The 26,065-nt window shown below is 48.9% G+C and overlaps 1 protein-coding gene across 1 annotated transcript; it reads right to left on the minus strand.

The window, feature by feature from the left end:
• Positions 1-574: 574 nt before the first annotated feature.
• ABCD1 (ATP binding cassette subfamily D member 1) lies at positions 575-26,060 on the minus strand. The gene is made up of 10 exons (XM_020977293.2): positions 24,296-26,060; positions 18,054-18,234; positions 11,524-11,666; positions 11,266-11,440; positions 8,278-8,372; positions 6,728-6,873; positions 6,430-6,575; positions 4,800-4,884; positions 2,672-2,797; positions 575-2,352 (listed from the first exon to the last, which is right to left on the minus strand). Exons 1-10 carry the CDS (start codon positions 25,238-25,240, stop codon positions 2,124-2,126), a joined length of 2,271 nt encoding a protein of 756 aa, XP_020832952.1. The 5' UTR covers positions 25,241-26,060; the 3' UTR covers positions 575-2,123.
• Between the last annotated feature and the right edge of the window lie 5 nt (positions 26,061-26,065).

Raw genomic sequence — 26,065 nt, forward strand, 5'->3', positions numbered from 1 at the left:
GGACAGTGCCTGCAATCGCATAGTTTATTGACTGACTGAGGATCCTACTTTACAGACAGGGAAACTGAGGTTCAGAGCCTTGCTCCTAATCACCACTGTCACAGGTAGAATTTGAACCTAGTTTCCCCTCTGCTAATCAAGTCACTTCCCTGTCTATGGCACCAGGTTTGCAAAGACACTTGATATCCATTATCTCATTTGCACCTTACAGCAACTCGGAGAGGTAGCTACTAGAGGTACTAGCCCCGCCCCCTTTTATGGAGAAGAAAATGGAGGCTCTCCTTGGATTTGTCCAGTGTTACATAGCTGCTGAGCAGATCTCAACCCCATTAAGACGCTCAATCCCTCCCTCCTCCTCCCTTCTAAAATGAGAACTAAATTACCTTGCCCCCACACCACTATATATACAAAAGATGATACACAGCACGTGCTTAGAGACCTGCATCTGAGAACAAATTAGAATGGATTTGGTGGGGGGGGGGGGCAGAGGTCTCAGGCTGTAGGTAGGTTTAATCCACTCCCCCTGAAACACCTTCCCCCCTCCAAAAAAAAAAATAAATAAAGAGGCAGGGACTGAATTTCAAACACATTTTCTTTACTGACTGAGAGGGTGGGAGAGGACAGAAGGGCCCAGCTCCCCCCCAGCCCCAAGGAGGAGAGCTAAGGCACCTGGCTTCTGCTGAACTTCCATCCACAAGTGACTGCGTGGGTTTGCATAGTTGATCTCTCCTCCTTAGTACACTTTGGCATTGGGGAGGGGCAGGGGAAGAAATGAAGGGACCCTTCACAGCATCTGTCTCCTCCATAGGGGGTGGGAGTGGGGGGGGGTAAAGTGGTTTTGGCAAGCAGAGGGATATACTTCCCCCTTCCCTAGGTCCCTCACTTCAGTGAGGTGGCATGGGGAGTTGGCTGGTTGGCTGGTAGGCAGTTGGCAGTGTTAGCTGGTGTCAATGGGAGTTGGGGTGGGCCCACAGCTACTGGTGACAACCTGGGGGGGGACTGGCCTACACGAGCAGTGTCCCCTGCTCCCCTTCTCCATTCCACCCCGACCCCCAATACCGACACACCATGGACAAAAACGTGGGCAGATCAAACCCTTCACGCCAACAAAACTGGGCAAGGGAACACTCCCTCTAACCTCTGTCCCTACCTCCCCATCTCTCTGGTGGTGAATACTCACATTGGCAATCATTACAAATATAAAACTGGATCAAATAAATTACTTTAAAAAAAAAAGAGAAAGACCACGATAGTACTATTGAGAGACAGAGAAAAGACTACATTCTCATCAGTAGGAAATATTGTGCAACTCTTCCTCTTGGGGGCGGGCGGGCAAGGGCTCTTTGGAACAACTGGTGTTGGAGAAGATTGAGGAAGTGGCCCCCAGCTGGCCACGAGACCACTCGGTTTGGCAGAGAAACTGGGTGGTGCTGGGAAATCAGGCAGATGGGAAGATGTCTCGGTGAGAGGGGGGAGAGAAGAGAGATTCCCACTTTAGAGAAAGGGGAAGGGACAAGAGAAGCAGTGAGAGGGGATCGTGAGCAATACCAAGCCTTCTATGAGGACTTTGGCTTGGCAGTGTGGTAGGAGTGGTCCCGGGCACAGAACCTCTGCCTTCATCCAAGAATACTTACTGCAACAAACAGGGCAACACCCCAACTCCCCCTCCCCCCTCCCCCCCAGAAAAGGAAAGGACCCTGGCTACATACATGCTATCTACTTCACAGTTACTAATTACCAGCCAGCCCCCCTCCCCCTTCCTCCATCCAGCTAATACAGACCTGGGGCAGGCCAGGTCCTTGGCTGGGCACATGGCACAATCACTAAGGAGAGTATCCTGAGGGGGGAGCCTCCCCCCATCTTCCCCCCCTCCTTGACCAGGAAACAAGTCCCTAGGGAGGGAGGGGGACCAGAACCACACAGGGTTCTATCTATCTCCTTGGGAGGGGAAGGGCAAAGGAGATCCCACTGCTTTCTGTGTGAGATCTGGGGAGATTTGTGGGGCAGGGGGACAGGGTTAGGGAAAGCTGTGGGTTTAGGGACACAGGACAAGAGTGACCAGGGATATTTGGCTATAGGAGGGCCTTCTGGGCCAGAAGCAGGTCTAGGCTGAGGCCAGGGCCTCAGGGGCAAGGGCAGGAGGCCTCAGATGGGTCAGTATGTTGGAGGTCCGCATCCTCGCCCAGGATCTCACAAAGTTCGCTAAGCCGTTGCTGCATTTTGGGGATGCCTGCCAGCTGCTGCTCCAAACGCTGCTTTTCTTCTCTCAGGGTTAGACGAGTGGCTGTATCAAGCTTCTCAAATTTCCAGCCCCCTTCACCGTCAAACTGTAGTAGGTGTGTATGATACTTCCTGTAGGGTGGGCAGGAAGAAGCCAGTGGGCAGGGGGCCAGAGCACTAGGTCCTGGGCTAGGTACCCCTAAGCCAGAACCTCCATTCTGTACTGTCTCCCTTTCACATTATCTCCTTCATGCAAGCAACTCCCCCATCTCCTGTTCCCTCCACCCAAAGGGCAATTATCCATGCAGCTGACTGATTCCTATGTGGACTGGGTCTTCAGTAGGGCACTGTGAGCCCTGACCAGAAATGTGGGCCAGCCAGACCAAGAGGGTCTCCAGCTGGTAGAAGGCACCTGGAGCTCAGTGCTCCTTCTTGGGGAGAAGGCACCTACCACAGGGAAGGCCGGTGGGTGATGGAGAGCAGGGCAATGCCTGCATCCTTGGCAGCCTGGAAAATCTTGCCCTCCACGTCAATGCTCACGGCGCTGGTACACTCATCCAGAAGTGCGTACTTGGGCCTGAAGGGGGAGACAACAAGGAACACACATCCTTCCCCTTAAAAAAAATCCTTTCTCATCCTCATTGCTGCTCAAATACCTTTGCTCACATTGGTTCCCCTTGCTTGGAATGTTCATCAGAAATCCTTCCCCAGCCTTCAGGGCCCAGTTCAAGTGCATCTCTGCTAGGGGAAGGACCTTATAAAAGTCACTCAGTTAACTACTCTAGCCTTCACTTCTATCACTTGGAAATGGAAGGGATTGAGGCACCGTGATACAGCAAAAGGAAGGAAGGATTCAGAGTCACAAGACCCAGGTTAAAATCCTAGTTCTATAATTTACTGTGCTGTCTTAGGCAAATTCCAACTGCTCCGAGCCTCCGTTGGTTTTCAAAGACTAGCTGATGTCCAAAGCTCTTCCGCTGCTGATAGGAGAACTCAAGGAATTGCCTGAGAGAGAACATCTCTTCGACTCTGCAAAGGCTCCTGCTCAGCCTGGCCTCAGTAGATCTCCTGCCACTACAGAGTGAGACAGAAGGCAGAAGGGAGGCTCACAGAGGGCCTGGGCTCTGCTCTGAGACCAGGGTTCCTGGGTATAGGCAATGCTTTTTAGCTTCACAGCACAGACCACTCTCAAATTCAAGATCCTTGGGATATTTTTAAGGAGAAGGAATTCCAAAGGAGATTGTTTTTTCCGCTAACTTCCTGTAGCCAAACATGCTACTATTGCTGTCCTCTTTTCCGGGGCTCGGTGCTGTCACACACTCTTTACTCACTGGCCTAAGTCTGGGTTGTATGGCTTCCCTGGGTAGCCCCTCCCCCTCCCCCACCCCTACGCCCGACACAGGGTTTAGCACAGTGTTACAGGCAAGAGGGCTTCTTATGGGGCTGCACTTTAATGAGGAAGAAGCTTCTGAGGACCTGATCTCAAGCATCCATGAATGAGGAAATGGATCAAACTCTCAACCACCTAGACCAGGACTGTGGGTGAAGGGACACAAAGGCCTGGGAAATGGCACAAGAGCCAGCCCACAGCCTTCTTGGCCCTGGCCCAGGGACCCTGAGGTCTACCACGTCAGGACAGGGATGGGGCCTCACCCTTTGGGGTTCCCCCCTGCCCCTGTCTCTTATCTGAGAAGACAGACTAACCATTCTGAAATACAGTTTTTCTTTTCAACTTGGACTCTCTCTCAAGGGGATGATTCTCCCATTCCCCTCATCACTTTCTTCTTTCTAGGACACAGTCCCCAAAGTGGGCTATACCGCTCCCCCCCCGGGGTGGGTTGCGGCATTGGAACAATGCCCCAGGTGCAATTGGGGAACGTTGAATAAAAATAAGAGGGTGATGGAAGCATAAGGAAAGAAAAGAAGATAAGAAAATTTTGAAAAACTGTTCGTACATGTTTCATCTGCTGAGTAACAGAGTTAAAGTCGTAGTGATTACCTTATTTTCTAGATAAACACAAAAAATGCAAGCTATAACCAATCAGTGGTCAAGTCCACCAACAGGTCTTAACAAGCAAGTGTTGGCAGGCGAGTGGGTCGTGCATTGTCGGGAAGTCCAGCACGCATGGGCAGGAATATGTGTGTGTAATGACTTGTTTACAATATATGGTTACATGATCCAATACTGTGTCATCAAAATTTCAATGCAGGAAAAAAAGCACAAATTTACAATAAATTATTAAATTTAACATGTGGCATTAAAAAATTATATTATTTTGAAATTATGCAAATTTTTTAAAAAAAGTTAAAGGGTTAAAGAAAGTATATTTCCAGGGGGGTGCTGAGTAATTTTTTTTTGAAAAGGGGGCGGTATGCCAAATAAGTTTGGGAACCTCTGATCTAGAACAAAATGGCCTGAGGCCTGGCCTCAGCATCCTTTCAACAAGCTCTGGGTCCTTTTGTCTTGGTTGTTTTCATACATGGATACCCCAGAGAGACATACCAATATACCAAGGGCCTCCCACCCCTCATTGCCCTGCAGGCTCCCAGCCACTCTCTTCAGCACAACCCCAACTGACCTGTGGTAGAACATTCGGGCCATTCCAATTCTCTGCTTCTCCCCACCTGACAGGACATCCTTCCAGTCACAGGAAGCCTCCCAACCTGCAGAGGAAGGAAAAGGAAGAGGAGGCTTCAATGTAGTTCAAAGAATTTGTTTAGCACCAGTACTGTGCCTAGCCTTGTGCTAGTGAGTGTTCTGAGAGGGGCAGGAAAAAAAAGATAACATCACTCTTTGTCCTGGGGCTTAGTCTAATAATACTACTTCTCTAGTATGGTAGGGTTTAATAATACTTAGCCATTTCTATATTTAGGATTTGCAAAATGCTTTACTTAGATGATCTCATTTGACCCTGCCAGGTCAGTGCTATTATTAGCCCCATTTTACAGATAAGGAAATCGAGACTGAAAGATGAATTGACCTAAGCATATGAGGTTGGACTTGAACTTGGGACCCTGGCCACTGGGCACCACTGGCAGCTTTACAAAATATTTTGCTTACAACAACCCTGGGGGAGGTAGTTAGACTTTTATTGCATTTTACAGATGAGGAAATGGATACTCTACAACATTAGTGACTTGTCCATGACCGACCAATCAATAAGAATTTAGTGTTTCCCACTGTGCCAAGCATTGTGCTGGAACTGGGGTGCCACAACCAGGATTTGGCTCTGAACCCCAGTCATGGGAGTCCAGAACAAGCATGTTGGGGGGGGGATTGAAACAGTTTAATCAAGAGTACAAAAACAAGGGGTTAAACTGAACAGAATTTCAAGTCAAAAGACTGGTTTGGACAATAAATGCTCCTGGGCCCAGAGCTGGCTTTCAGATCAAAGCCCTCCAATGCCAGAGCCAGTGTTCTCCCCTCTACGCAGTCTCTTGCTCCCTTCTTTCCAATGGGGACAGGATCAATATGAAGACTGAAGTTACTTGGGATCCCTTCCTGGAATGTGCCAGGCCTTAAAGGCCAGTGAGTGAGTAAAGGGAAGAATGGGCCCGATGTATGAGTAGGGACCCAGGGAGAGCGTTTAGCACACAGTGAGCATTGACTAAATGCTTGTTCCCTTCCCCTGGAGTGGTGGAGTAAGTGTGAGGAAAAATGGACAGATGTGCCACCACATCACTGGCCCCTTTGGGGCCATCAGAGCCCAAGGAGCACAGAGGGGAGAAGCCCAAGTGACAGAGGATCCTGACAGCTTTCCCTTTGGATCACAGGAATCTCTCCTATGCTCAATAGTTCACAGGCTTCAGCATTTCCCTGTGATGGGGTATGAACAGAGCTGACCATTGCCCTGATTCCCAACTGTCTCTTCTACGTCCTTTGATTAAGTCCTAAGTGTAGGGAAGCCCCTTGATCAACCTCCAAATGAAAATGGAGATCAGGGCTAGAGCATCCCCAAAGAGACAGAAGAGCCTGGGGTGGGGTCGGGGCACCCTGGCCAAAAGCCAGGGCATAGTTGTCCAGGCCCCTCTGGCAGGCCAACACGATCATTTGTTACTATATTTTGGCCACAGTGGCTGAGAGAAATGTGAGATAACATGTGCTATTTATGCTGTGGAAAGACAACTCCTGTGTGCCTGGATGTGGGGATGCTGGAGAAGGGGGTGCCACTATCAAGCCAGGTCCTTCCCCAATCCCCAAGCACTCACCTCCTTCCCTCTGGACAATGTGGTTGAGGTTCACAATGTCCAATATGGCCTCCAGGTAGCGGTCGGAATATCCCTTCCTTTTCATGTCCTCTACTGTGTCAGGATAGATCACCTGGTCCCTCAGAGAGCCCACTGACATGTAGGGCCTGTGAGAGACATACAGGAGTGGGGGGGCTTTAGCTTCCCACCAATGAATTGGCTTGGTTCCTTGCCCATGCCATCCCAATGACCAACTTGGTAGCCCCTGGCTGGTTCTGTTTGGGATGTGGAAGCTGCGGAGGCCTATGGTTTCACTCACCTCTGTGGGATGTAGAACATGCGCTGTGGTGGGGGTTTGTAGAGGACTCCAGCATAGGCTGGCCAGAGTCCACCTAAAATCCGGAAGAGGGAGCTTTTGCCACAGCCATTGGGGCCAGTGATGAGCAGGTGCATTCCTTCTTCCACCTACAGGGGGAGTCACAGGATTGGGAGGCTTTGTGTACTTAGGGAGATTTACATTCCCTCCCCTCTTTTCCTTTTGAGGAGCTCACTGTTACCCACTGCAGTAAGTGCAAATCCTGAGCCCGACAGTCAAGCCTTCCATGATCCAGCCCCATCCCACTGTTGGCTGCCCTCCAACACAGATGGGCCACTTTCCTTCCTTGGCTCATTTCTACCTCAAAATCTTTGCACAGGCCATTCCCCTTGTCTGGAAGGCCCTAGGCCTTCCTTCCTGGCCTGATCCTACTCATCTTTTAAAGTCCGGCTCAGGTCACACTTCTCCCACTTAGCTTGCTCTTCTCCCCATTTATGAGTGCTATCCACAATGCTGCTGGGCAAAAGTCTTGCATATAGTGTGTACTAAGTAAGCATCAGCTGTCTTTCAAATCCCCCCACTTCCTCCTGCCATGCTTCAAGGCTGAGCTTGGGCCTACCTTCCTCCATACACGTTGATCTCTCTTCTCTTAAATGGTACACTTCATGTTGGCATCAGTTGACTTAACACTCAAATGTTCTTTGCTTCCTGTTCAGGAATCTGGTTACTCCCAGGTGATTGGAAGCTCCCTGAGAGGTCTTTTCTCTCTTATTTCCCTGCCCCCACTTCCCTCATTGACAGCCCCAAGCTGGTCTCCATGAACTCAGAATGACTAGTCCGCTTGGGCCTTTTCTTTCAATGCTGAGCCTGTCTAGTGCATATAAAAGAGAATTTCTTCTCTAGCTTGCTGTTTCCCTTGCAGACACAACCCAGCCTTTGGACTTACAATGTAGCAGACCTTTTCTGCTCATAGGTCAATGTGTGATGGTCCTGACAGCAGGAGGTTCAAAGAGTAATGCGTGCCAGCTCCTGCCTCCTCAGAGTGCAGGTAGACAAGTCTTCCTGGAAAGTGGGAGGAGTTGACCCAGAGCTCACTGAGAGATAGGCAAGAGTATAAGTGGTAGGAGCCAGGCTCAGGACCCGTTGCCCAGCTCTTGACAATTATCAGCTTCCTTGATCAATTCTACCCTGTTGGCAGCACATGTGACTTTTGGGACACTCATACTGACCTTGGAGCCTAGGGCATCATCTTGCTGCCAAAGCATGCAGGTAGGTGCACAGGCCAGGTCACAAGTGCCCAGGTCTGAGGTGTTTCTCTGAGGAAGCCCTCTTACCCTCAGATTATAGAGCCATATAGAGAACCTTGGAGCTAGAAGGAACCTCAGGAACTATCTAGACTAGACAAGTAGTGACAGAAGCCTAGAGCACACAGCTGATGGCTGCCTGCCTTTGCACTCTCCCTTCTAGCTGCCCCTGGAGAAGAAGTCCTTCCCCTGTGCCAGGGAAAAGTCTGACAGCACATAGAGCCTCCAGGCCCCTGGGCCTCAGCCTACCCTGATGTTGAGATTGGCCACCACCACGTCTCCTGTTGGGGTGATGATGGGGATGTTCTCACAGATGATTCCCTGCTCCACATCCACTACCTGGCCTGAAGGGAGAATGAGAGAGAGAAAGAACAAGGAAGGCTGGTTACCCCAAGGCTGGCAAGCAGACAAGGGGTGAGGGGAGGGAGAGGCCTGGCTGGGGGGAAGGGAAGGCTGCTGAGAGACCTGTGAAGGCCACAGCTGCCTGGAAAGCTGCTGAGAATCCCACCGAGATGTTAGAATGCTGGATAGGCCACGAGGCTGAGTGAGTGACCATGAACTAGGATGAGGCCCGACTAGGAGATCCCTTGTGGATGTCTACCAGGGGGTTTCCAAGAGCAGAGCCATCACACCTAATGCTCCAAGAGCAGCCACAGTCTCTCCCGTGCTCACCTCCAAGTCATGTCTCAGCTCCCCTGCCTAGCTCTCCAAACCTCACTCATAGTCCTCCAAAACACATACATACACATAGTTTCACACTCACACACTGGAACACACACATGGACTCATGTATATGCACACTCATACACAACTCATACATATAAATACACATTCAGTCATAAGCATACATGCTCACATACTCATATATATACACACTTGAGCATACCCACAGGCAGTCACACACAGACTCATACAACTCATATATACCTACACAGACGTATACTCACCCATGTTCTCATACTCACACACTTGAACATACGCATGCATTCACATACACTTGTACTCATATATACTTCACTCACACATTCAGATGTACATTCATACACGTTATCACACACACACACATGCATTCACATATACTCACACTCATATATACCTCACACACATACATTCAGAAGTATACTCATACACATTGTCACACTCACATGCACTCACACACACATGCATTGCTCCAGCAGCTTCTCCACCGCCCCCATCATGCACCACATTCTGTGCCTCTCCTTCCCTGGAATATCTTAACCTGTCTCCCTTCCATCTTTCCAAATCCTTGAACTCTTCTCCCATCCCCAAACATTCCTACTTAGACACTTCTCTCCTACCATCTATCCAAGTAGAACCATTTACCTATCACATAGACTCTATCTTAGATCATTTGCGATTGTTCTTATATATGTATATGTATATGTGTGTGTGTGTGTGTGTGTGTGTGTGTGTGTGTGTGTGTGTGCGCGTGTGTGTGTGTATATATATATATGCATATATATATACCTGAACTCTCTAAAAACTTAATTAGAAGCCCCACAGGCCAGGGCAGAGCTGGAGTCTTGGCTCTTGTCTGTGCAAGCCTGTCCAGCCCTAGGCCATGGGGGAACCTGAGGCCTTGAGGGCACATGTGGCCTTCTAGGTGTGGCCTTTTGACTGAATCCACATTTTACAGAAGAAATCCTTTCATGAAGGGGATTTGTTCTGTGAAGTTTAGATTCAGTCAAAAGGTTGCACTTGAGGACCTAGAGGGCCACATGTGGCCTCGAAGCTGCAGGTTCCCCACCTCTGGAGTGTGATGCAGAATCGATGCCTACACTGGAAGATAGACGGATGCCTTGCCTAGAGTTCTATAGCCAAAACTTGTGTAGAGTAGACTGACTGACCGTGGGGGCCAGCACAGGACTTGAACTTTGCCCTCCCCTGCTAGTCAGGGGCAGAGGAGAGCAGGTCAGAAATAATCCATGGGCACTCTCACATGTGGTAGGGTACTGGGATAAGCATGCTGAGGGCTACAGAGAAAGACCATGAGCTTGTAGCCTCATGAGGGATACAGAAAGTGGTCTAGGCCTCTCACATACAAGGCATATGCAAATCACATGCAAATTAGCACTTCAAAGCTCATAATCCACAGGTCAGCAATAAGCTATAAGCGTGGAGCAGGCTTGCCCACACCCAGTAAACATCTGTGAATTTGTGCAGTGGCTGGTTACGAGGCATCTACAGAGAGAAGTAGACGGGGATCCCCGAGGGCATTGGCCCAACTGACCATTGAGCAAGAGTTCCCTGACAAGAGATCATCCAGCAGTCACTCAGAGACTTATCCCGACTACTCATAGCACTGGACTTGGGGTCAGCGGGCCTGGCTTAGTAATTACCTCCTCATGGGACTCTGGGCAAATTACCTTTCTGGGGTTCAGTTTTCTCATCTGAAAAATGAGGGCATTAGACTCGATCAGGGCTTCTTAACCTCTTCCCCCTCACAATCCCTGTTCAGGTTTCGGTAGCATTCGTTGGCATTGCATGGATGTGACAGCAGGTGCAGTGCAAAGTGTGCATGCTGTATGTTCAGAACCAAGGCTGCAGTGAAGCTGTGCAATGCAATATGGACAAGCGCTGCCAGAAACACCTCGGATTCATTGCGTGTTTGATTTTTAATTCATTTTTGGTTGTTCTGCGTTCATAAACCTCTTACTGTTGCCAAATTTTTCACAACCCCATATGGGGTTGCAACCCACAGTTTAAGAAGGGCTGGGCTAGATGACCAATAACACCCATTTCCTCTCTTATCCTAGCTACCCAGTGAACCTCTGACATGCAGCAGTAGCAGCCACGAACAGCCAAACGAGGGTGACAGATAAAGCATGCTCCCTTGGGAATGCAAGGGGGAGGCCTCTGCACCCAGTGGGGCCACTTAGGAAAGGCTTCACCAAGGAGGGGAACCTTGAGCTGGGCCCTGAAGGATGGGGGGATCCAGAGGGGCAGAGAGGAACTGAAAGGGTAGGAAGGAACCAGATAAGCTTGGTCCATTGGAGCAGGGGCAAAGAGAGATGAGTCTGCACACACAGGACAAAACTGAGTTGTGGGGGGCCGTGAACAACAGACTTAAAGAGTTAAGACTGTGTGACAAGTAACAGGAAACCTGGAGGATGAGTAGGGGCAACACAAGACACAGAAACCATTCAATAAAGACAACAGGTGCTTGGTATGATGATTTAATGACTGAATGAAAGCGGACAGAAAGTGGGTCCTTACCTCTGATTTTCAGGGGTCCCTCCATACGCACCCCATGCCTCACAAGAGCTCCAGTTCTGGCCTTCATTGGGGAGTCCTCTAGCTCTCCAGGTCTCTTGAAACTACCTCGCTGGACATCCTCAAACACTTGGAACATCTCGTACACCCGGGCAGTATAACCAGCCAGCTCTGCTACCTGGGGACGGGAAGGGTGGGGAAAAGTCAGTTGCAGCTTGGCACTCTGGCAGGAGGCCTGAAGCGAGCTGGGAGGAAGAGTACCTCCTTATAGGAAGACATAACTCGCTCGATAGCATCCGCAGCAGCCGTGAGGAGGTTACGGGCGATCGTGAAGGCCTCTGTGCGCTCACTCACTAGGTCCTCTTCCTTCATCTCCAAGGCCGCTCTCTTTGCTGCCTCTGAGTCTACACAGGAGGGATGGGAGAAGGATGGAGAGTTAGCTATGGAGCTTACCTTTCCCCTGGCCTAGCCTTCTGGGAGGCTCCAATCCCCCCTTCACAGATCAATCTTCCAATAGTTCCTGACTGCCTCCTGGACAATGTGCAAACTCCTTGACTGGCTATATTCAAAGCCCTTCGTGACCTGGGCCCAACCTACCTTACAGCTGCCTGGTTTTCTCATTGCCCCAAACACACCTTGCCTCACATGGCTCCATGTCTCCAAATCTTTCAAGGCCCAGCCCAAAGTCGATGCCACCATGAAGCCTTCCCGACCAGCCCAGGCCCCAGTGTTTTCTCCCTCCTTTGAATTCCCGTGACACTGTCTGAATCACTCATTTGGCATTTAACTCCAATAGCTTTTCACATGTGAGAAGCATGTCTCCCTAGTTCAATTAGAAGTGTCTCTAGGGGAACAAGGTCTATGCTGGATGCTTCTTTATAATCAGTCTGCTCTCCATGGCATGGCCTTACCTTGCATCTCAGAAATGGAAGAAGGCAGCAGTGGTAGACCCACTTGTCCTCCCTCATTCCCTCCAGCTGGCTCTGGGCTGAACATGGGCAGTGACTACAGAGTGGATCTCAAAGAACCCCAAGGCAGAGCAAGTATTTGGAACATATTCATTTCTCAGCTATGGTGGGCCTGACTGTGTGCTCCTCAAGAACAAGGTCTACATTGCCTATTTCTCTTACGGTGCATAGTACTGGGCTGGGCACACAGTGAGGGCTCAAAACAGAACTGTTTAATGATTGGCTGACAAGGAAGGGTTAGTGGAAAGAATATAGAGCTACTCAGCAGTTTTAGGAGACCCAGGTTCTAGTCCTGGCTCTGCTATTTGGTTTCCCCATCTGTAAAATGCGGGGTAATAATCTCTGCCCTACCTCTCTTACTAGGTTGTCATGAGGATCACCTAAGACAATGGAAGCGAAACGGCCTGGACAAACCCAATGCTATGTTAAAGGAAAGGCTCGTTGATGTGCCCAATACATGGAGAGGTGTACCAAGGGCTGTAGCCTGCCTAGCGATGTGCCACCTGTACGCCACAGCCCCCAGTACTTCTTTGGGTGGGTCAGGTAAGAAGGCAGCCTTATGGCCTGAAACAGTCATAGGGGCACAGGGAGTCTGAATGCCTGAGGGCACTCTGTGCAATTCCTTTGGCAAGGATTGGTGCCTATCTGAACCCAGAAGTATTTAACTAGCTAACCCCTGGTGGTGCTCTCATTGGACCAAAGACTTCTGTGATCTTGGTCTAGGGGTGAACTGATGATGAGATAGGTGTATTTTTGGCTAAGGAAAGATAGGAACCTGCCATAGTATCACATAAAGGACCACTTGGGGGCAATGGAAACGGGCTACAGGAATCAGTAGTCCCTGCCTCTGTGATAGGCATAGCATTGAGAAGCTCATTTGGAATCACGGGTTCTGCACACTGGTAGGAACCTCTGAAATCATCTACCTAGAGCCCTTTGTTTTCCAGATGGGGAAGTGAAAGCCTAGGGAACATAGACCGTGGTGGAGAGGGGAGAGGGATTGTGGAAGAGCGAGGGGAAGAATTTATTACAAGAAGCTATGCTCCAAGTCTGCACGGTCTGGAATTCAAAGGCAGTTGATGCCCACAGAAAGCACATTGGACTTGGGAGTCAGAAAACCTAAGTTCGGGTTCCGGCTTTGCAACCTTTAGCAAGACCCTTCTGAACCTCATCTGTAAAGTGAGGGGTTTGGGCTGGTTAATCTCCAAGGTCCCCTCTAGCTCTAACATGTTATGATTCTATGGTCCTCCACAGTATGCATTGACAAGTAGGAAAAAAAGGACTCTGAAAAGGAGAAACAATGGGCCACTGCCTACCGAAACACTAAGATGGAAAACATTCCAAGGCACCATCGAATGGGCAAAAGGGACAACCACATGCAGGCCCAGCAAGGTCAGATACACGTGGGAGCAGAGCCCTCCCAAGCAGGGCAAGGCAGGGCAAGGAGAAGACAATGCAGGGAGGGTGGCTGCGGCTGCCGGCAGCAACAGCAGCCCATTAGACATAATCAAGCCCTGGTCAATGCCTTCCAGGCAAGGCCTCTTCAGGTTATCTGTGTGTGATCAGGAAGTCACTCCTGAAGACTCTGGGCAATGAGCCATTTTATCAGGAGAGAATCTGCCTCCTGAGCTAAGAGGCTTTGACTCTGCTGATTTCAATCCTAGCTTGCCGCTAATCCCCAGTAGTCATCTTGCTGTCTGTGGTCCTCGTTGGATGCTGAGCATTAACTACTCTTTTTCATGACTCTGTGTCTTGCCGTCTTCACTAGAGAGTGAATTTTATTTGTATATCTCTCATAATGCCTTGCATAGAATAGACAGTTTAATGTTTGCTGAATGAGTAGGTGGTACTCAATAAATATTTCACAGTCATGGAATGTCAGATCTGGAAGAGAACTTAGAATATCCAGTCTGACTCTCATTTTACATATGGGGAAACTGAGGCCATAAAAGAGTAAAGATTTTAATACAGCAGTTATTATTCCACCACCCCCCACCCCCAACATATATCAGCTCCATACATACCCTAGAGATGGTAAGGGATGGAAAACAAGCAAGTAGTGCTTGGATAATGAAATTTCCTTAGGATCAAATGATTGAAGGCTGACTATATTGTATGTGTGTGTGTGTGTGTGTGTGTGTGTGTGTGCGCGCGCGTGCTGCCTTCTCCACAATAATATTTGACATAGTTCTGCTACCTATATTAATAACAAGAGAACAAAATCAAAAGCATATACATTAGCAAAGGAAACAAAACTATCCCTATCTGCAGATGATGCAATGGTATACTTAGAAAACTCCAGAAAATCAACAAAGAAACTGAAACAATTAATGGCTTCAGCAGGGTAGCAAGATGTAGAATAAACCTACAAAATCACCAGCACTTCTATACAATATTAACAAAAAACCCCAAAGAAATAAGATAAATCCTATTAAAAATAACTATGAAATGTATAAAATATTTGAGTTAACCTACCAAGACACACCCAGGATTTATAAATTTATAAATAAAGCTACAAAACTTGGCAGAAATAAAGGGAGACAAATAATTGGTGAGACATTCACTGCTCATGGTTAGGCTATGTCAAAATAATAAAAATGACAATAAAAGCTAAATGCATTTACATATTTAGTGCTATACCAAATTACTTCAGAGATAGTTTTTTAGAACTAAACAAAATAACATAACAAAAGGTCTAGAATGTCAGGGAAATAATGAGAAAAAATTTGAATCAAGGGTACACAGCATTAATAAACCTCAAACTATATCCCTTTCCTGCTCAGACACACCTTGCTCTGGCAGGACAGGACAGAAGACTAAGCTTGGGGTAGGATAGGATTTTTCTGAATAGCAGGCAGCAGCTATCTACCAGGCTTATCAGATCCTTGGTCATTATAATTATATAGTGTTAACAAGCCTGACCTCAGAGAAGAGTTAAGAAAATGCACCTCTTTCCCTGTTTTTATAAAGGCAGAAGACTATAGGTATGGACTATTATATATGCTCTTAGACATGGTGGATATGTTGGCTGGCTTTGCTGACCTTTTTTCCCTTTTCTTTCTTATTCTTTGTTACAAGGGATAGCTTGTTGGGCACTGGAGAAGAGAGGGATATGTTGGGAAATGAAGGCAATGTAAAAACAAAAGGTATCAATACAAATAAAATTAAGAATTATACAGGTCAGTTTCTTTTTTGTTCTGTTTATATTATTACTGTCATTGTATATAGTTTTTTCTGGTCCTGCACATTTCACTCTGTGCTAGTTTAGAGTAGTGCCAATTGAAGAGAGACAAGAAAAAAACAATCCCACAAAACCAATCAGCAAGTCAATAGTGTCTGCCAGTATAAGCAATATTCCATACCCATAGTCCTTAAACTCAGTAAAGCAAAGAGGGAAGGGCTTTTCTTCACATCTTTTCTGGCACCTGGCCTGGCTTCAGTTACAGTTTTGGTTCTTTCTGTCTATACTGTTGTGTCCTTGTCTAATCGTTTGCCTGGCTCTGTATCCTTCACTCTGCATCAGTTCATATAAGTCTTTCCAGGCTTCTCTGTAGTCATCATATGCATTGTTTCTTGCAGCAGAAGAATATTCTATCACATTCATGGACCACAATTTGTTCAGCCATTCCCCAGTTGATGGACAGCGACTTTGTTTCCAATTCTTTGCTATCACAAAAAGTGCTGCTATAAATATTCTGGTGGGGGGCAGCTAGGTGGTGCAGTGGATAGAGAGCTGGCCGTGAAGTCAGGAAGACTTGAGATCAAATCCAGCCTCAGACCAGACACTTGACACTTACTAGCTGTGTGACCCTGGGCATGTCGCTTAACCCCAACTGCCTTTAAAAAAAAAAAAAGGGGAAGGGGGAAGATTTCCTTATAAATATTCTGGTGGAGATAGGACCTCTCTTTTTATCAGTGACCTCCTTTGGCATATTATGCCCAACAGTGGGATGTCTGGGTCAAAGGGTATAAACATTTCAGTCACGTTTGTTTTAGCATAATTCTAAATTGCTTTCCAGAATACTTGGTCTAATTTACAGCTCCCCCCAAGAGCATATGAGTGAGCCTGTCTTCCTGCAGCCCTTCTAAAATTGATCATTTCCATCTTTTGTCACTTCCACGAATTTGCCGGGGTGAAGAGTTTTCAAAAAAAATGCAAACTATAAGTGACCACACAAAAATATGCTCCAAATCACTAAGAGCAAGAGAAATGCAAATCTAAGCAGCACATTATACAAATGGGTAAAGCTGGGGCAGCGAGGTGGCGCAGTGGATAGAGCACAGGCCCCGGAGTCAGGAGGACCTGAGTTCAAATCCGGCCTCAGACCAAACACTTGACACTAGCTGTGTGACCCTGGGCAAGTCACTTAACCCCATTGCCTAGCCAAAAAAAAAAAAGGGAGGAGAACAAATGGGCAAAGACAAAAAAAGATGGGGAACATTCAATATTACAGGAGCTATAAAATGGTCAACTATCATGGACTTCAATTTGGAATTACATATTTCTTCTATTTAGCAATCTCACTACGGGGCATATGCCCCAAGGAAGTCAAAGACTGAAACAAAGGCCATATACACCAAAATATTCACAGCAATACTTTTGAGATGATAAAGAGCTGGAAACAAAGTTGTTGCCTACTGATTGCAGAATGGCTGAAAAAACACCCCATGGTATATTAATGTATCATTTTGCAGTAAGAAATGACAAATATGAGTTTGGTGACACAGGAGAAGATTTATAAGAAGTGATACAGAGTGAAGTTGGCAGAATCAAGAGAACAACATAAACAATGACACCAACTAGTTAAGTAGAAGGTGGAAGTTCCCAGAAAAGAGACAACAAACCACATCTCCTCTTTCAGGGCAGAAAGGCGGGGTGGAGGACAACTAAAACAGACACAGGCAGCTAGGTGGCACAGTGGATAGAGAACTGGGCCTGGAGTCAGGAGGACCTAAGTTCCAATCTGGCCTCAGACACTCACTAGATATGTGACCCTGGGCAAGTCACTTCACCCTGTTTGCCTCAGTTTTCTCATCTGTAAAATGAGCTGGAGAAGGAAATGGCAAGCCACTCCAATTTCTCTGACAAGAAAACCCCAAATACTGTCTCAGTAGAGGCCATTTGTGCTCCTTATGAGAGGATTCTATCTGAAGGAGGTAGGAAAAGGCTGCGATGGAAAGACAAAAGGCATCCATCAATGGTTTAATAACGAAAATAAATTGTGCATGTGTGCATGTGGGTGTGTACCTGCACACGCACACACTCATACCCAAGTATGTCTGTGCGTCCGATGAGGAGTCAAATGAACCTTTTTACATGCAATTCTAGTGGTTCACCTGGGGAAGCGTACAAAGGTAAAACTGTGTTTGAGATGAAAAGAAACAGAAATTGGGATTAGTGGAAAAGATGTGTACACCATGGCAGAGAAAAAGAGTGAAATGGAAAGGTCAGCCTATTTTTTTTAGCCTAATTTAGTATAAAGAGTGAGGCCTAAACCAGAAAGGAGTCAGGAAAACTGGGCTCTGGTCCTGACTCAGCCATTAACTGGATACAAAGCCTTAAGCCAGTGATCACAGATGTGGAGCAGGCATGGTGCTTAGAGTTCATCTGGTTTTTTACAAGTGAGCAACTCAGAGGAAAAGTGACTTGGCTCAGGTCACCATGGTCCCATGGGTAGATGAGAGAGCTGAGAGCTGAACCTAGGCCCCAACTGCACACCTCTCCCCAGTTCTTCTCTAGTCCCAGTGGGGGGCCACATCTAGAGCTAGGCCTTTTTGTAGGTTCCTGCTCCCAGACTCTTCTTCCCACAGGGGTTCTCTCACCTGACTCTGAGTAGCCAGTAGCAGTGATGATGGGTACCGCGACCATCACAAGGCCTGAAGCACTCCACACGTACTTCATCAGAAACTGTTCCAGCATGACATACCAGAGCCGTTCCAGCAGAATGAGGTTAATCTGGGAGGCCAGGTCTTGGTAAGAGTGCTGCAGCAGGGCCAGCTCCACCTAGGTGAAAAACAGGCTCAGTGAGAGCTTGCCCACTCCCCCTGCCTTCAGGGACTAACTCCTGCCCTTGGGGAGCAGACAGGGCAAGTAGTAGGAGATGCAGTCAGTGAGGGGTTCTCATAATCATGTGACTGGATAGAATCAAGACCAGGGACCCTTAACCTTCCTGGCATCCTGGACTATTTGTGCAGTCTGGCAAAGTGATGGACTCCTTTTTGGAGTCCAATGCATAAAATACATAGGATTACAAAGGAAACCAATTACATTAAAATACAGTTATTTTGTAAAAAAAAAAGTTCATGGAACTCAGGTTAACAACATCTGGTCTAAATCAATCTCCTCATTCTTTACAACGGAAAGGGGAAGGGAGAGAAATCTATGACCATGGTGGCCACTCAGGTGTAAGGGACATTTACAAGTCAGACTTCAGAATTGGGGGAAGAATATGGAAGCATGTGTAGGACCTACTCTGTGTAGTTACACACTACACACACACACACACACACACACACACACACACACACTTTGGGACCAAGGTCACAGAGTTTCCAAGTGGTACAAGTCAACAGAAACAATGTTAAATGTACATGGTGGTCAGATTCTTAGGCCAACCCACCAAGTTCTATTTAACCCACAATGTAGCTAAATGAACACTCTGACTTAGACCACATTTGTACCAGCCACACTATCTACCATATATAACACTCTTTCTGTGAGAAAGCTCATTCCAAGGTGCTCCTTGGAAAACGGACAGGGGCAGCTAGGTGGCGCAGTGGATACAGCACCGGCCCTGAAGTCAGGAGGACCTGAGTTCAAATCCGGCCTCAGACCAAACACTTGACACTTAGCTGCCTAAAAAAAAAAGGGAAAAAAAAAAGGAAAAAAGGACACATCTATCTCCATTGGTGCAACCCTAGAAGTAACAAAGGTTCATTCTCTTCCCCTCCCATCTCTTATCTCCTGTACAGGCCAAGACAACTTTCATTACAAAGGTCCTTTAAGGCCCTTCCAATATCTGTACATCTTTTCTCATTCCCCTCCCCCCTCCTTGGTTTACAGATGTAGAAACTCAGGAGGTAAAGTGACTTGCCCAAGGTCACACAGTTGGTAAATATCAGAGCCAAGATTTAAACTCAACACTATTTTCAAATTACCTTGTTGTCATAGAATCAGGACAGGGAGAGGAAGGTGAGGGGACTCTATGGTTGTATCAGCTCCAAAGAGGAGAGGAGAGAAGACCATGGACTTAAAAGCTGGAAGGGTCTTTAGAGTTCACCTAGTTCTTACAGATGAGGAAACTGAGGCCAAGTAACTTAGCAGTAGAAAGGAGAAGGAAGAGAGAATAGGATCTTCAGTGGTAACAGGGATAAGAAGAGGGAAGGGAATAAGGGCCCTAGCAGCAGGAAGGTGGGATTCTCCAGGAGTGGTGAGTCCCAGATGGAAGTTACAGCTGGGAGAGAAATCCTTGACCATGGTGGCCACTCAGGTGTAAGGGACATTTACAAGTCAGACTTTAGAGTCACTGAATTTCTTGGATCTCCAATACTTATACCACTGAAAGAGACAGTCAATTATCAATTATCTTAATATATCAATAGAAAATACCCATGACACAGATAATCCAAAGAAAGGTAACACGAAAGTCAGTTCTAGTTGGCTTTGAAATGGTATGTACACTGGGTGTCCCAAAAATCTTAGTGCAATTTTAAACTATTAAAGCTTTAACTACACATCTATGTACATGTAGAAGTGTGTATATTTATGTACATAGCCAAGCAATATCATGAGTATATCTTTCATATGTTTACTCTAAGAGTTAAACTGGGAAAAGAGGCTTTGTGATATAGCAGAGAGAGCCCTTGACTGGGAGTCAGGACATCTGGGTTCTAGTCCTGCCTTTACTGGCCTTGTAAATAAATAAGACATACATACATACATGTGCTCACACACATACAAGCAACATGAGGCAAAAGTTATTATACAGTTCTATTTCTTTTCTGAACTCTTTTACAACACAATATACACAAGGGAGCTGCTTTAGATTCAAAATAAATCACACTGAACTCAGTGTCATATGAAGTAGCTAGTACATATAATAAGTAACAACCACAGCTCTGGAGTGAGCCCCAGGTTCTAGGGCTCCTCAGTCATCTGGGGCTTCTGGCTTCCCCTGAATACCTTCTCAGGAGCTGATTTCCCCAGGTGGGTCTATCAAGGACTGAATGGTCATGTAGCAGCTCCAACTCAGTCTCCTGACTTTATACTGTGGGACACCACCTCACCTGCTTGGGTCTCCTTGACATCAGGACCTGTTCTGGTGACCTGCCTTGGTTTCACCCTACTAATTACCTTCTCCAGCACTGCTCTGGAGAGACTGAACTTGAAATCCTGAAACCTGGCTGACTTGAGCCCTCTCCAGACAGCTGGTGCCAAACCTCAGGCAGCCTGCTTGCTGACCTCTTTGATTCATCTCTAACTTACTAGCCAATGTCCACAGTATCTCCTTTTTCTTTCACCTCCCAACCCTACCTCCATCAGCAATCTTGGCAGCTGACCTAGACCTCGCCTTTACAGAGAACATGATGGCAATCCACTGTAAGGTCCCTCAACTGCCCTCCTCCAAAAACAGCTCTGTTCCTAGCCTTTCCTCTAATCTGAGTCTGGCTGGCCTCTTTAATTCCAGTCTCTTTCTGCTCCAACTCATCTTTCACACACTGGGCAGAGTAGCCTTTCTAATTTATGACTTTGATCTGAGAAAACAGTAAAATTGGAGTCAGGAGCCCTGGCTCCAGCTGTGTCCTCAGGCAAACTGTTCTCACTCTCTGAGCCTCAGTTTCCTCCAATTTATAGTCCAGGCCACTGAGAGAGTAAATAATTTAGTATCATAGCATTATTGATGTGGGGCTGGAAAGCACCTCGGAGGCCACCTAGAGCTACTCTTTCAGTTTACAGAGGAGGAAACTGAAGCCCAGGGAGGTTAAGGGACCTGCCCGTCACATAGGTAATAAGTTGGGATTCAAATCCAGTTCCTGTAACTCCAAATCCACTGTTCTTTTCATTGCATCATGCTATTTCCCCAGTCCAGGATCATACAGCCAAAATATATCAGTCAGGGGTAAAACTCAGATCTCCCTCCCAGCCCAGCCCTCTGGCCTAGTGGCTAGAGATTCTTAACCTTTTTGTGTGTGTGTGTCATAGTCTTCTTTGAAAGTCTGGTGAAACCCTTTCTCAGAATCATGTTTTTAGGGGCAGCTAGGTGGCGCAGTGGATAGAGCACCAGCCCTGGATTTAGGACCTGAGTTCAAATCTGGCCTCAGACACTTAATACTTCTTAGCTGTGTGACTCTGGGCAAGTCACTTAACCCCAATTGCCTCACTAAAAAAAAAAAAAGAATCATGTTTCTAAATGCATAAAATAAAATATATAGAATTACAAAGGAAATCAATTATATTGAAATATGGTTATCCCAATATTTTCAAAAGCAAATTCATGGGCCTCAGATCAAGAACCCCAGCCCTAAACTGTGCTGCTTTAATATACTCTAATGTATACTGCAGCTATTTGTGTATAAGCCTTATAACTCTGTACTAGCCTGAGAGCTCCTTGAGGGCAAGGCTGCTGGTGGTTTTCATCTTTGTACCCCTAATAGGACCTATTGAAGGGACTGGGAAATGATTATGGAAATGGATTGAGGCAAAAGCAGCTGTAGCCCAGCTAACACAATAGCTGTGTTGCAGTCCTGGCAAAACCTTTGATACAGCCAATAAGCCCTCCACCTCTAATTATCTGTCCTATAAATCCAGATATTAGTAGATTGGATTGCGTTTGCTGGGAGCAAGTTTCACCAGTAAAGAGATAAGTCTGCATTGTCCCAGACCTTAGAATCCAGAGTCCTGCTGGGCAGAAAGGGATTCAGGCCTGGTGGACAATTTATTAGCTACTGGGACTCTGCCAAGTTGCTCTCATTCAACACTGTCTTCCAAGAGCTTGCTGCCCTGGGGGAGCCTGGTAGGTGGGATCTGAAGTCCTATGCCCTATAGCTCAAAATCTTAAGGGAGGGCCAGGTCCCTGTCCTGGATGTTCTTCATTGTCACTCCCTCCGCCTTTTTCAAAGATGGATCTTTAAAATACCTAACTCAGGAAGCTGGATATGATGCCTCCCACTCCCCATCCCTCCGACCCAGAATACATACTTCCCCCACAAGCCACGTGTCACCCCCCTAACAAACATCTGGAGAAAGGTTTTCCCAAAGTACACAGCTGAATACAAAGGAATCTCAAAGAAAGACCGTCCCTTTCAGGACCCCTCCCCACTAAGAGCTCAGTGTGAAAGCACAGAGACGAGAAGGGGGATTGGGGAGACATCCATTCCGCAGCACAGGGTGAAAGTGAAACAAGGAGGCTGGCGCCTGCGCACTGAAGCCCCCAGCCCAAAGAAGGGAAGAGGAGGAGATAGAGAGCACTGGCCTTGAGTAACCTTTCCCAGAGCCCTAGGGTTATGCAGCTAAGACAGGGGCTGATTCCACCCTGTTAGAACATTCCAGAGGCCCTAGCTACTGGCAGTGAAAACTAGAACAGATCTCATGCCTGATCTTTATGTGGGGGGGGGCAAGACTCTGCCAGGAGAAGGCAGGGACCCAGTCTCCCCGAAAGGACAGTGGGATTTGGCCAGGGCTGAGGAAGGGCGGTCACCCGCCCCTGGTAGGGAAGCATGGGCAGGAAGTGGCCCACACCAGCCTTGTCTCCCGAGGGGCCCCAGTTGGGGTGGGGAAAAGGAGCTCAAGATATCCTTTAAGTATCCAATTCCCTATGGGGAAATAGGTTATAGCAGAGTGTGGGAGGGGGAAAGGGTACAAGGAGAAAGCTGGCAGCTGAGGCCAAGACAAACAAGAGTTACACAACTTCCCTGTGACCTCCTTCGACTAGGTCTATTATCTCAGCATCCCCTCATTCCCCCCTTTTCAAGGAAATGCTGAACGGGGAGGGCATTGGAGCCCCAATCTGGCTGAGAAGCTTTGCAGGCAGGAGCCATAGAAGTATTGGATCCCAGAGACAGGAAGGAGGTCACAAAAGGCCTGACCCCTAACCCCAAATGGCCAGTCTTTGCTGGTGCCGCTTGTTAACCCCGCTTGGGTCTGAGTCATTCTTTGAACACCCCCGCCTTCTAGAGGCCCATCAGAGGGCTACCTGGGTTTCAACAACAGAGAACAGGGAGGGGTCAGACGATCAAGGAGCTGGGTCTTGATTCAACCAGCTCAAGTCACATGGCAAAAGGCAGCTCTCTATTTCCCCCTTTCCCTGGTCCCAAGCTGCCCTCCTCCCTTCATTTGGGACCAACAACATCCCAGATGTCCCAAACTTTGAAAGCCCTGCATTCTGTCATTGTGAGTCCCTCTGACTCTGCATTTCTTCTTCCCCGCCCCTCAGCATGAAAGCCAAGAGCTTGGTCCTCAGAGAACACATCCCTAGTGCTTGGCATCTTCCCAGCTCAGTCATTAGGTTAGACAGACCCAGCCCTGGGACCTTTTGGGGGCCCTGGGCAAAAGGGAACTTGCCCTAGAGCATGGAAGACTGGTCAGAACCTCAAGGAATAAGGCTAGAGGGGGCCAGGCAGGCTCTTGGGGATGGAGACAGACAAGCTGGGACTTGAATGGGATGCTCTAGTCTGAAACCGCTAAGATTTTCTGGCAGCCAATCTCGAGAACAAAATAAACAGAAGTGAAAGGAAAGCAGCAGTTTGTAACATAGATGGCACTGGGAAAGAAACCCTCAGCATCACCACGTTCCCCTGTGCTACCCCGAGGGACATTTCCCCTACCCTTTATACACATACACAGCCCAGACATACTCCTAGGTCAATCTCCAACCTTTCCTGAAACCTCCCTTTTCTTCAACCAGCCACAAGCAGTCTGAACCCCATCGCCCCCATTAGCTTCCTCCTTCACCAGTAACCCCAATACCCCTCCCCCCTTTCCTTCCTCATTTCTGCCACCAACTCCGAGGGCCTGTGTGGGCCCAGTCTCCCCTGTCATCGCCCCCCCCCGACTGCTGGCTCCCCACCTCGTGGCCTCCGTAGAAGGCAATCTCCTCTGAGTTGGCCACCACTCTGGAGTGCATGTAGCGCAGCTCCCCTTTGCGGCGCGCCTCCTCGGCCACCAGCTCCCCGAACTTGGGGGAGCAGGCCCGCAGCACCTTGGCCGTGAGGAAGACCACCAGGCCGGCAATGGTCGAGGGCCAGGTTGTGCTGGCGCCCCGGGAGCGAGCCGTGCGCAGCAGGGTGTACGAGGTCACAGCCACATCGAGCAGAGGCTTGGTCAGGTTGGAGTAGAGGTGGGCCACCGAGGCGGCGAAGGCCACCACGTCCTCAGTGAGGGACTGGTCAGGGTTGCGCAGGCGGCCATCCATGTTGCTGACTCGGTAGTAGGTTTGCTGGCTGAAATAGAGGCGGTAAGCGTGCCCCACGAGGCGGCTGCGGAAGGCCAGCGCCAGGCGGCCCTCCAGGTAGCGGATGGCGCTGTTCACGAAGGTGGCAGGCAGCGCGATGAGCAGCCACTGCAGCAGCTGCCAGCTGAAGGCCCGCGGCTGCTTGCGCACGATGCAGCGGGCCAGGCGGCCATCCAGGCGGGCCACGTACACGGACAGGAAGGTGCGGCTGACCAGCGCCGCCGTGTGCAGGCCCAGGAGCGCCGTCTCCCGGCACAGGACCTTGGGGAAGAGGAGCCTCAGCAGCCACAGCAGCCGGCGCAAGAACACGCGGTTGGCGCTGGCGCTGGTACTGCTGCCGGCGCCGCTGCCCGCGGCCGCGACGGCCAAAGAGCCCGAGGCGCTGCGGGCCTCTGCGGTGGCCAAGGCCTGGGCCCGGGGGCCCCGCGGGGGCGGCGTCCCCAGGCACTGGCGGATCAGGGGGTAGATCTTGTGCGCCCCGTAGGCCGTCAGGGCCAGCACCACGGCCAGGCGCCGCAGGGAGGCCGCCCGGGAGGGCCGCGCCGTCGAGAGCACCTGCATGGCGCCCGCCTGGAAGGGTGGGCACGTGAGCTTCTAGCAGAGGCCGATGGGCAGGTTGCCCGGGCAACTGAGCCCCTGCGGGCAGGCCCCTTAGGCCGTTTCCTAGGGAACCGAGGGTGCAACAGGGCGTCCACCGAGGTGGTTGCCTCAGCAACCAACCAGGGATCTCTGCCTCTGTGTCTCTCCTCGGTCAATCTGTGCCTCTCGTTTGGGTCCCTCCTTTATGTCTCTGGCTTTCTTCAGTCTGTCTGTCACTCCTTTCTGTTTCTGCACTTTTCCTCTCTTCAGTTTGTCTCTCCTCTCTCTTTCTCTGCTCTCTCCTCTCTCAGTCTCTATCTCTCTTTCTTCACCCTCCTCAGTCAGTCAATGATCCCTACACCCCCCCCCCGGACAACCTCGTGGACCAAGTAAGGTCAGGATTTGAGGTAGGGGGGTCCGAGGAAGGGTGAGCTATCTTCTCTTCCTCCTCTTCTTCTTCTTCCTCCTCCTCCTCCTCCTCCTCCTTCCAGGGCACGGCCCCTCCCCAGGGCAGCAAACTCGACCGCTCCTCAGCCAGACTGGAGCGACAGTGACTCCGCCACCGGCCCATAATCCCCACCCACCCCTCCCCGGGGGCGAGCGAGATGGGGGGGGCGGTGTGGAAGGAGGAGGAGCTGCAGCCGCTTCGGCCGCCGCGGGCTACAGCGACCCCGCCCACTTCACGCCTCTAGCTACTCCCCGCCTTGCCTCCAAAATCATAGAGACTTGGAGGACTCGGCCGGCTAGAGAGGCCACTTCCCACACCCCGGCTGGCCCCGCCCTCGGGGGGACCGTCACCGATAGAGA

Source organism: Phascolarctos cinereus, unplaced genomic scaffold, assembly GCF_003287225.1.
Source record: "Phascolarctos cinereus isolate Bilbo 61053 unplaced genomic scaffold, phaCin_HiC Scaffold_8;HRSCAF=390, whole genome shotgun sequence".
NCBI classification, from domain to species: domain Eukaryota; kingdom Metazoa; phylum Chordata; class Mammalia; order Diprotodontia; family Phascolarctidae; genus Phascolarctos; species Phascolarctos cinereus.